The 12,366-nt window shown below is 34.6% G+C and overlaps 1 protein-coding gene across 1 annotated transcript; it reads left to right on the forward strand.

The window, feature by feature from the left end:
• The first annotated feature begins 7,617 nt into the window (after positions 1–7,617).
• LOC120080768 (transcription factor IIIA-like) lies at positions 7,618–10,573 on the forward strand. Its single transcript, XM_039035393.1, has 6 exons — positions 7,618–7,773; positions 8,264–8,395; positions 9,244–9,526; positions 9,618–9,856; positions 9,980–10,123; positions 10,216–10,573. Exons 2-6 carry the CDS (start codon positions 8,264–8,266, stop codon positions 10,366–10,368), a joined length of 951 nt encoding a protein of 316 aa, XP_038891321.1. The 5' UTR covers positions 7,618–7,773; the 3' UTR covers positions 10,369–10,573.
• The last annotated feature ends 1,793 nt before the right edge of the window (positions 10,574–12,366 follow it).

Consider the following 12,366-nt stretch of genomic DNA (forward strand, 5'->3'; position numbering starts at 1 on the left):
AATTAAACAAATTGGATAATCGATTAATATTTAATGTAATTTAAATATTAAATTCATGAAACATGGATTCATGATAGTGAAATTGGTGATTAATTAATTTGATATTTGATATTAAATTAATTAAAATTAATTAAATTATTTAATTAATTATTATTAATTTTATTAGAAAAATTAATTATTGAATTAATTTTTTAAAAAATTAATAAAAACTCAAGTTTAATTAAAGAATTAAAATTGAAAATTTAATTTTTATTTCTAATTTTGAAAAATTTTCAAAATTGAAATAAAAAATGAAAAAATGAAAAAATGAAAAAGTAGGAATTTTCCACTTCTTCATCTAGTAGGTTAGTCACCAATCCATTAGATTTACAACTCAAATTCTCAAGCTTGAGCAAGAATTTATGCAGAAGGTTTCTTGCTTGAAAGTCATGCAATAAATAAACGAAACTGAAGTGGAAATCAGGCATGCATTTGAAGAGATTTTTGTTAAAAAATCTGTTTGAAGAAGTGTTCTTCACACTGCTGGAAAACCAGTTCTTCATCTCCATTTTCCCTAATTCAACCTTGTTTGAGTCCCACAACTCGATCTAAGGCTCCAAGAGAATAGTAGGGAAGACATTGTGGTGGTTCACAACCAAAGGGAAAGAAGATTGCAGCTGAAGATCGTGATTCAAGAGGTAATTCAAAGGTTAGTGTTGAAACCCTCTTTTTAGTTTATGAGCATGTTGAATTTGAAATCAAAATTAATGAATTAGAATGCTTAATGATCCTGCTTTCTTCCATTGCTTGTTTCTGTATTCATCGGAGCAGCTATGACTAACTGCCCGAGAGGGTAAGTAGTTTTAGATCTCCTTAAGCAAAGTAATAAGTGTTTTTAGAGATAGAAGTAACCTTATACTCAATGCAATATCACTCACGCATCATAAACATATGACAAATGTGGCTGACCGCCGAAAGGTGTGCGATGAATAAATGTTGCGAGCCAGGATTAGCTTTAAAAGTTAAACTTAGGGATGCGATATTGATTTCCCTTAAACCTTGTCTTCTCCATATATTTTACACACGTTAAAGTTGTTGTCTATCTTAATTTTCTCGTAGTAAAACTCAAAGTATTCCTTGCTGTTTAGATATTTTCATCGTAGATATTTATTTCATTGCATGATTTTTTACTCTCCTATAATTATCTTAGTTCTTGCCTCATTCACATACTTTCCAAATGCATAGTACAAATCCCTAAGTTCGATCTCGACTTACATCGAAAAACTTGTAGTTTGTTTATACTTGGCGAATGATAAGAAAACTTATGACAAGCGCATGATTAACTACAACTGGGCACATAATAAGGTCAACACATAGACATTCTAGTGTAGTTCACGATAGATGCATACATACACCACAACAAGTTTTTGACATCGTTGTCGGGGATTTGACAACTGATTGAGTTGAATTTGTGTTTTTGCATGCATCTCTTGATTTATAAGAGTGTTGTAGCTTGTGTGACCAAGCGGTAAACAGTATATGAGTATGGGTGCTAAATTTGAATTCAATATTGATCCTGAGATTGAGAGAACTTTTCATTGTCGATATGGCCAATAACACAACCAGAATAACCAGGCTGGAGGAAACAGATTATTTGGGCAAGGTAAGTAGGACCCTATCTTTCTAACCGCAGATCGCAACATTTCCATGAGGAACTATATGACCCCAAATTTGTGCGATTTTTCACCTGGTATTATGAAACCAACCATCAACGAGAGCGCAAGGTTCAAGATTAAGCTAGTTATGCTTCAGATGATTCAAACTACGAGGCAGTTCAAAGGGATGCAGGGTGAAGATCCTCATGCCCACCTAACAAGCTTTGTAGAAATGTGTAATACATTCTTTATTCTTGATGTAACGCCAGAGGGAATCAGGCTTTCTTTTTTCTCTTACACTTTCCGTGATGAGGCCAAGAAATGGGCCTATTCCTTGGAGCCAAATGAGATTATGTCTTGGGACCAGCTAGTTGAACGATTTATGAAGAAATTCTTCCTTCCATCCATTAACATAAGGAGACGAAGGGACATTATGAGTTTTGAAAAAGAAGACTCCAAAACTTTGAGTGCTGCCTAGGTCAGATTTAGGCGTCTTGTTTGTAACTGCCTGCACATTGATATCCTTGATTGTATATTGATGGAAACTTCTTACAACGAGCTTAATAGAGCTACGTAATTGGTGACTGATGCCTTTGCCGCAGGAGGCCTTATGGATAAGACCTACACCGAGGCTAAGGCAATATTGGACAGGATTTCTAGAAATACTGATGATTGGGTAGATGATGGATACGAAAAACGGAATGCTAATAGACGTAAGATAGAAAGAGCAATCATGCATTTAGATACGGTGAGCTCGTTAGTTGCCCAGATGGCTACCATCACTTCCCTTTTACAAACTATGGCCATACATCAAAGTACTTTCAACAAGAATGTTGTTCAGCTTAACACTATGACTAAGGTTGCAACAGTAAGTTATGTACAATGCGGAGAGCCTTACTTTGTTGAAGCCTGCCTGCATGATCCTCAGGTTATTTTCTCCATTCATAACAACCTGTTTAGCAATACGTATAATTCCGGTTAGAAGAAGCACCCCAAATTCTCTTGGGGAAGAAATCAAGAATAGACTAGATAGAAATATGTATAGCAGCAATAAGCAAATAGAGAGCATCCACCTGGATTCAATCAGCACAACCAGAGCCATCAATATAATCAGAACCATTCTCATTATAATCACAACTATACATCAAGTTCCAACGCATCGTCGTTAATAGAGATGTTTCTAAATGAATACATTCAGAAGAACGATATGTTGATCTATTCTCAAGCTTCCTCAATGTGGAACCTAGAAGTTCAGGTAGGGCAAATTGCTAATGATCTCAAGAATTAGGCAACCAGACACTCTACCTAGTAACAATGAGGCTCTACGTGGAAATGGTAAGGCACAATGTCAAGCTGTGAAACTGCGTAATGGAAGAACAATGACTAACTCGACAACTGAAACCTGAGAAGCTAAACTAACGAAACCTCAAACTCTAGTAAGAGAATAAATTGAAGCTCCAACCACTACAGATAAACCCAATAACCATGAATCAACTACCTTCAAATCAACTAGAAATCTTCTAACTATTTATTTTCAACCCACAGACCAAACTCTAACAAATATGAATTCTCATGATAAAAATTTCTCTCAAACAACAAGTCTAGAGCATTTGTCGCAGACACCTGATGCGGCCAAAGAGAAAAACCAAGCAAACAATGTCTTGCAATTGTTGCAGATTGAAAAAGAAGGATGATAGACGATAGTTCAAGAGATTCTTGGATGTATTAAAATAGCTCCACATTAACATCCTCCTAGTAGAAGCTATCGAACACATTTCGAGCTATATGAATTTCCTTAAGGACATTCTATCACATAAATGTAGGCTATGCGAATTTGAAACCGTTGCGATGACCCATGAGTGTAGAGCATTATTAAAAAATAACATTCCTACGAAAATGAAGGTCCCAGGAAGTTCCACTATACCCTATTTCATTGGAGGCAAAGAAGTCGCCCATGCGTTATGCGATTTGGGTTCAAGCATCAACCTAATGTCGTTATCTATTTTAAAAAAGTTAAGGATTGGTGAGGCCAGACCCGCCACAGTAACCTTATAGCTCACCGATAAATCAATAACGCACCCTGAGGGAAGATTGAGGACGTGCTCGTTTAAGTTGACAAATTTATCTTCCCTATCGATTTTATTATCTTAGACTAAGAGGTTGATACGAAAATTTCCATCATCCTGAGGCGCCCATTCCTGTTCAAAGGATGTGCATTGATAAACGTGCAAAAAGGAGAACTGACCATCTGAGTTGGTGATCAACAAGTTAAATTCAACGTGTTTAACGTATCGAAGTACCTAGATGAATTGGAAACATGCCAATACAGTGATGTTGTGGGAGTTGATTGTTAGGAAGTTTTGAAAGATGAATTTCAAAAAGAAGGAAATGATTTGGTTATGAAGGAAGTCCATGTGTTGATGAAATCTGACTCTAGTTTTGAATCTCTGAATTTGAATGAAAAAGATAGCAACAACTTTTTCAAGGTCAATGGTCACCGAGTGAAACCTTATCATGGAGGCTCTGTAGATCGTGACAAGGAGACCATTGAACCAGGTAGGCAAGATTGATCGTCCGTGTGGAAGAATCCCTACAGCGACTTCACTCCAATCTTTCTGTGGATGTCTTCTTTCACTTTATAACACTTTCTTAGTTAATGTTCAAGAGTTGAGATTTTTCCTAAGAGAAACCTTATGCCTGATACTTGCATCACAAGCAAAGAGAGAACAGATAACACTTTTCTAAGAACTTCCATCTCCAAACTCCACCCCAATTCATTGTTGGAGCTTCACCGGAGCAAGAGTCTGAGAGGGCCTTCTCCACTCCACACTACCATCTCATCACTAGCAACCTTGACATACATCTGTTGGAAGCAAGAAATTGCCGACAACTGCTCTTTTCTTTACTTCTTTATTCTTGTTTATTGTTGTATTGCATTTTGACTAAGAGATTGTTCATTTTGTAAACAACTACTCTATTTTTATCTATGTATATATCATCATGTCTATTTTCATCATCTTCTCTATCTATACCTTTGCTTTTTCATATATCATGAGTAGCTAATCTTCAAGGGGTAAGGAGGAAGGTTAATGCTATGAACTAAGTTAAAACTTTAAAGGTTAACCCTATTTGCTTAGTGTATGACTATTTAAATGCTTGCCTATGATCACTCATTGAGTCAAGAAATTATGACTAACTGTCCGAGAGGGTGAGTAGTTGTGGATCTTATAAAGCAAAGTAAAAAGTGTTTCTAGAGATAGAAATAACCTTATGCTCAATGCAACATCACTCACGCATCATAGAAATATGACAAGTGTGGTTGCATGTCAAGAGGTGTGCGATGAACGGATGTTGTGAGCCAGGATTAGCCTTAAAAGTTAAACTTAGGGATGTGACATTGATTTCTCCAAACTGTGCCTTTTCCATAATTTTACACACGTTAAAGTTGTTGTCTATCTTAATTTTCTTAGAACAAAACTCGAAGTATTCCTTCTTTGTCTAGATACTTTCATCACATAGATTATTTAATCGCATGATTTTTTACTCTCTTATAATTATCTTAATTCTTTCCGCATTCACATATTTTCTAAACTTTTATAGTACAAATCCTTGAGTTTGACCTTGGCTCACACCGAGAAACTTGTAGTTTGTTTATACTTGGCAAACTTTAAGAAAACTTGTGACAAGTGTATGATTAACTACAACTGGGTGCTTAATAAGGTCAACGTATGGACATTCTAATGTAGTTCAAAATAGACACATACATACACCATAACACTCTCACATAATACTACTTAGGTTAATGATGGGTTGTTTCCCAGAAATGCCTTTAAGAAGTCACCATCTTTAAAGTACTTAACTCTTAGAGTTCATGAAAGCAGACTGTCCGAGTTCCTCAAGATTATCTAGCTATGCTTTGCTAGCATAACTTGGTTGAAAATACTAATATTTCTGAAACCCATTCCCCCCCCCCCAATCTTACTTTTGCAAAGATTTTTAAAGACCCCACTAGAACTGTACACAAAAGCGATTAATCTCCTTGCAAATCTTCATAAGGATCAGAATACAACTCATCGTGTAAATGGAAATTGCTTGATTAATCGATTTTATATGCGCCTTTTTCCCCCCAAAGAGAAAATGTGTTCCTTCCAATTTTGAAGGGCTTTCCAGACTTTGTCTTTCACCTTTTAAAATCTTGTACTTGCTATGACCCGTTTGGGATGACATCCCAATGTATTGACCTAAAGAGGTTGATTGCTTGACTTCGAAAATCTCATTAAATCTTTCAACTTGTTCTTTCATTACATTTTTACTTGTCATGAAGGAAAACTTATCAAAGTTGATAATTTGACTCGTTGCTTTCTTGAACGCCCTTAGGATCTCTTTGATTGTATCATAATCAGGTTGCATGGCCCTAAAAAAAAGAAGAGTATTATCTGGACAAAAGAGATGAATGAGGGGGAGGGGGCATAATTTAGTGCAACTCAAACCTTTAAGCTTAGCGAGAGATGCTTCATTGTTTATGATTGCTAAGAGACCCTCGACGCAAAGAAGAAACAGGTAGGGAGAGAGCAGATCCCCTTGTCTCGAACCTCTTTTGGGTTCAAACTCAACCTAGGGTGAACCCATTGACAAGCAAAAGAAAACTTACTGAAGTCATATTCATAATGTTTGCTATTCCATCTTTCATTGAAGCCTAATTTTGTCATGATTTTTTGAATAAAAATCCATTCAACTCTATTATAGGTCTTGCTCATGTCAAATTTCATAGCAATAATTCCCTTTTTGTCTTGCCATTTATTATTGATAGCATGGATACATTCAAACCCAAGAATAACGTTGACAACAATTAATCTACTCGGTATAAAAGTAGATTGTGTTGAAGAGATGACATACATATATAGTTTTTTTAACTCCTAGAAATTAATATCCACACATGTATGTATTTACTCCTCGAAATTTAATATTCAATAATCCAAAAGAAAAAGAAAAAGGAAATTTAATATCCAAACATATAAAATATATTCGCTATCCAAACGAAACAACTTGCTATCTATCTTTTTTATTTATTTATTTATTTTTATTAAGTGGATCAAGTTATATAGATTTATTTATTTATTTTCTTAAGCTCAATAATGCAAGGATCGATAATTCAGTGGTATTTAACGTATTTTTCCTTAGGAAAAAAGACTTGTCAACTAATAGTGGAGTAGTTGAGTAAACTAAAGTGAACTTGCTATATTAGTATTAGCATGTACTCTATCTTTAAAGATTCGAGGTTTAATCCCTCAATCATGCAATTATTGTACTCAAGAAAAAACATAAGTATTAAAGGATGATAAAGTTTTGAGTTTTGTTTGAGCTTTAAAGTTTATAATTTTTATTAAATACTAATTTTTAGTTCTTGGTGTTAATGGTATTAATTAATTTAAAATAGTTAAATTAATTAGAATTAAACTAATTTTTACTAATTTCCACTACTACTAAAATTTTAAAAAAAATCATATTGTAGTTATTTTAAATTAGGTAATTTGAAGTTAACATCAAATTTCAAATATAGCATTAATATTTTAACATCAAATTCTGGAGTAAAATGTAAAATATTGAAATTTAAATATAAATTAAAAACCGAACTCAAAATTTTATAATTAAAACATAGCATTTTAAACATAGCAACCAAATAAATACTAAACTTAAAACTAGTAAAATAGGTAACACTTTAAAATTTAAGGATGAAATACAACACTAAATTCATATATATTTTTTAAAATTGAAATTGTAAGTTTGTAACTACCACTATGTTATTTCGTTTTGTTTTGTTTTGTTTTTGTTTTTGTTTTTGTTTTTTTTTTTGTTTTTAAATTAAAAAGAAAAAGACATTATCCAATAGAGTTGTTGGGCCTGGGCTCAGTAGTGAAGAAGTGCGCTGTCCATGTATGAGGTTCTCTAGGGTTTGTACACTTCTTCTCTATATATAATGATATTCAGCTTCCCACGAGTTCGGAAGAAGACAGCAGCAGAGCAGAGCAACACCGCTGAAATCTCAGTGGCCCCATTTTAACTCACTCTTTCTTCTCTTGTTGCTGCCGCCGCTCACCGGCCTGCCAGCCCTCCCATCTCTCTGCTCTTCGTCCTTAAGGTCTGGCCGGATCGTAAAGTTTTTTTTCCTTCTTCTTTCCTTAGTCTTTTTGGTTTCTCTGGTTCAATCAACTTTAAAATAAGAAAGATTTGGATTTAGGTTAATTTTAATTTGAATTCCTCCTGAATTCGAGGAAACGAAACAGAGGGTTAGTGTTGTCTTCTGTTCAGAGTTTGATTGAGTCTACTACTAGGCGAGGGATTCGTTCGTTTACATCGTTATTGACTGTTTGGGTCTGATTTGAGTATTCATCGGGATCTGGGTTTTCATTCAAAGTCAGCGTAGCTTCATGTTAGGAATTATTGTTTGTGTCGTGGCTGTACTAGGAGAGTAATTAAGACAGGTTGAGAGTTTTTATCTTCAAGCAGTACTTTCGTTTGAAACGAAGATTTTCTACGTTTTACTGAAAGGTTCCATTTATGTTTATCGGATGTTAAGTGGAGGCAAACTGTTTATTCGAGTGCATTATTTATTTACCTTACTCCTGCAGATGGAGATCGGGAAACATGATGATGGAGATGATAAAACAAAAAATGGAAAATCTAATATTTGCCAGGAATGTGGCGCTGAGTTCAGAAAGCCTGCTTACTTGAAGCAACATATGCAAAGCCATTCGCTCGAGGTATTTTAAGATATTTCCTATTAATTTAGTTTACTTGATCATGTGCTTCTTGGTATATCTGTTTCACTCATACTCACAGAGATGTTAGTACAGAAAATTCTACATAATTAGTTGCACGCTGATGAATGCACCAACATACTTTATCATCCAAGGCATTCAAGGTTGATATATTTCAAGTGGAATATACTATTACCAATAGTTATGAGAAATAATATGATATGTTGGTGAACGGTTAATATTAGTCATGTGGGTATGGTTGGTTATCTACATGCTTGCATTCGGTTCTAGCTAAATGACCCATTACAGATCTCATAAATTGTTTTGAACAGTGTGCTTTATCGTTAAATACGGCTGTCAAAGTACATCATTGGGTTGTGTTCTTGGTAGCTAAAGATTTCTTTTAATATCAACAGTCAAGTTTTATTGTTTGATCTTTGATTTTAGCCATCATTTTTACAGGTGTTATGTTAATCATCATTTATTATGAATTATGAATTATTTTAAGGTTTCTTCCTGTGAATTCAATATCTTTTATTCTTGCATTGAAGTTTATTAGTTTTGCAGGAACAAAAACCCTTAAATATAATAAAATAATGTGAAAGATCCTGGAATCTCAGCGTGAAGCATTGGATCCCACATTAAGAACTCCAAAATGCATGAGGCTGCATTTTCCTCGCTTGACTGGATCAGTATCAGGTTGGGAGACCACCTGAGAAGCTCCATCAAGTGGGCCTCGGTCACGCTACAGTAGTTTGAGGTTGGAAGTCTTGTGTAATTGAGTGTGTTGGGAGAGGCTTTCATTCAATAAACTCAAAGTTGACCCACTTTTTTGCATTACTTTAATGTAGAGGCCATATGTTTGTTCCGTAGATGGTTGTGAAGCCAGTTATAGGAGAAAGGATCATCTGACCCGTCACCTTCTCCACCATCAAGGAATTATATTCAAATGTCCGATTGAGAGCTGTTGCCGTGAATTTTCATATATATCATGTGTGAATAGACACTTGAAAGAATGCCATGAAGATGAAGCTTCTTCTGAAGAATGTCAGAAGCAGTTTGTGTGTCCCGAAGATGGATGTGGAAAGGTATTCAGATATGCGTCACAACTGCAAAAGCATGAGGATTCGCATGGTCAGTTCCTTTCCTTTTTTTATGAGCACTAAATTCCGACTGTTTGTTTTGACACATTTGTGTATTAATATCAAGATTTATTATACTGTAGTCAAGCTAGACTCGATAGAGGCATATTGTACTGAACCCGGTTGCATGAAAACATTTACCAACAAGCAATGCCTAAGGGCTCATATGCAGTCCTGCCACCAATATGTCAAATGTGAAATTTGTGGGGAAAAAAAATTAAGAAAGAACTTGAAGCAACATCTACGACAAAAGCATGAAAGTGAAGGTCCACTGGAGGCAATTCCATGTACGTTTGAGGGCTGTAGCAAGGTTTTTTCAACAGTAAGTAGCCTTTAAACTGGTGAAACTACTTTTAGCTGAGCTATAGGGATGATTTCAAATGAATGACATTCCTGATTATTTAGATAGGATGGTATTTTGACATGTATTTTATTGATTTCTCAGGCTTCAAATCTCCAGCAACACATGAAGGTGGTGCATCTGGGACAAAAGCCGTTTGCATGTTGTTTCCCTGGTTGTGGGATGAGATTTGGGTACAAGCATGTGAGAGACAACCATGAGAAAAGTGGCCAGCATGTTTACACTAATGTAAGTTTTTATTTAGTTAACTCTTAGTGTTTGTGTACTCTTTGACCTTTAGATAGTGTACTAAAGGGAGTGTGTTGGTACTCTGGAATCAGGGGGATTTTGAAGAAGCTGATGAACAATTCCGCTCAAAGCCAAGGGGAGGGAGGAAAAGAATCTGCCCAACTGTTGAAATGCTCATAAGGAAGAGGGTTACCCCCCCAAGTGAGTTGGATTTCATGATGGATTTCATGATGGATGAAGAATAATGTTAAACCAATGTATAGAAATCTGTAACTAGTAATATAAGCCCACCCCGTACCACCAGCAAAATGAGTTATATATATACTTTTTGTGCTTATTGGCAGTAAAATATGGAAGTTCTTGGTCGTATTCCTGTTGAAGTTCTACATTTTTGTTGGTTCCTCTGAACCTTTTTTGCTTGGCTTGGCATCATCGATTCATACAATCAAATTACAAATAATTTCTGACTGATTTCTTTATTGTTGGGTTCAAAATTACTTCAAATTATGTTGGTTGGTTATATCATTCATAATCAATCTAACATACTTTTGAGTCCAATGTGATACTAACGCGTCACCTTTGACTTTGAGTTGAGAATATTGAAATGGTATGCAATTGTAGTTCTGATTATGTCAAACTGCTATTGGGGACAGGATATGACACTATATATTATATTTAATAATTTTGCCTTTGTGTATTTTACTAATACCTAAATTAACTTTATAATACTCTCTCTATGCCTCGCCTCACCCTCCCAAAATCTCACTTTTTTCTCTAATTAATTCTTTCATAACTTTCTTTCCAAAAAAAAAAAAAAAACTCATTACTTCTCCATCTCTTTCTCATTCATCCATTGACATTCCTCTCTTTTATTTATTCCTATCGTTACAATCTCCTCAACTCTTCGAATTCCTTCGCCTCTCAAATCTTTTGTAAATATATCAGACTATTCTCTTATGCATAATTTTTATTCTTGTTGTATCTAATTTATTCTAGATATGTTTTTTTAAGATAGTAATATTTTCATGATGCTCATGCATTTATTAAATGAAATATAAGGGAGAACATTCAAGTAAGCCACCTAGAATGCCATCCTCTTTTGTCCGACGGGACGAGGCAAACATCATCCTCTACTATCACATGATTCTATCGGATAATGGTTCACGCACTGTCAACACTCATCAGAAATTGAGGTTTTACCCAAAGATAGCTCTGTACAGCTTGTCGAGGATTTTTTTTCATTATTATTACTATGCTTAACTTCTTTTTAATTATTCTATATTTTAAAAATTGTAGCGACATTGCAAGATTGGACAATCAAATATTGTAGAATGTGACTGAACAGAGATTGTGAATATTAACACACATAAAAGGAGGAGAAAATTTATGGTGAAGAGTGTCATGAGTCATCACAAATAGAAGTTTACACTCTTGAATATAAGCATGGAGTTTAATTATCTCTCTTTTATTTTAGAAGAAGTTTTAACTTTTAACTTTGTGAGTAAGAGGTTTAACTTACTTTTCTTATTTTTATTCTTCAATTTTTTCTTTTAGTAATTTTTGTTATTTTCTATAATTCCATTGTCGTTGTAGAATTTAGAAATGAACTCTAATTCATTTTGTCCAAATATCTTCCGTATCAAATACCATATTCTGAAGGTTCAATTATAAAAAATGGACCTGAACTTTACACTTTGTGTAAAAAATGTTTCCGAAGTTTCAAAAGTTTAAAAAATACCAACTTTCAAAAAGAGTTCAAGCAATACTCTTGACGTTAGTTTTTTATGGATACCGTTAAAGCTTTGTTTAAAAAATACTTCTAAACTTTCAAAACGTTTTAAAAATATCCTTGTTGAATGAGAAATTTTGGACCAATCACAAGTTACCACGTCATTTACTAAATTAATGACAACATTTCAAATCATTAAATTTGGGCTCAATTAGGAGTTGACATATGTCCCGAATTGAAGTTGGAGATAAATTTCGATGACTCACGTAGTTTTATTGTGACCTTGAATTAGATAATATTAATTTGGGTCAATTTGATATTATTATTTGGGTCAAAGTTTAACTAAGCCCAAAAATAGATTGAATTTGACCCAAATGTCAAATCAAGCCTAAATCAGATTAATTGAGCCCAAAGGCTAGACCCATGGACCAACCAAGCCCAAGTCCAACTAATTGGGCCCAAAGGCCAGACCCATGGATCAACCAAGTCGAAGCCCACCTGTGAACTCTATAAA

This window comes from Benincasa hispida, chromosome 7 (assembly GCF_009727055.1).
Source record: "Benincasa hispida cultivar B227 chromosome 7, ASM972705v1, whole genome shotgun sequence".
Lineage (NCBI taxonomy): Eukaryota > Viridiplantae > Streptophyta > Magnoliopsida > Cucurbitales > Cucurbitaceae > Benincasa > Benincasa hispida.

What these genes read in the sequence shown, in the direction of transcription:
- LOC120080768 (XM_039035393.1), top strand. Translation starts at nt 8,264, where the DNA reads ATGGAGATCGGGAAACATGATGATGGAGATGATAAAACAAAAAATGGA. An exon ending in TGCAAAGCCATTCGCTCGAG is followed by an intron (nt 8,396 to 9,243) that starts GTATTTTAAGAT and finishes ACTTTAATGTAG; the next exon opens with AGGCCATATGTTTGTTCCGT. An exon ending in GCCAGCATGTTTACACTAAT is followed by an intron (nt 10,124 to 10,215) that starts GTAAGTTTTTAT and finishes CTCTGGAATCAG; the next exon opens with GGGGATTTTGAAGAAGCTGA.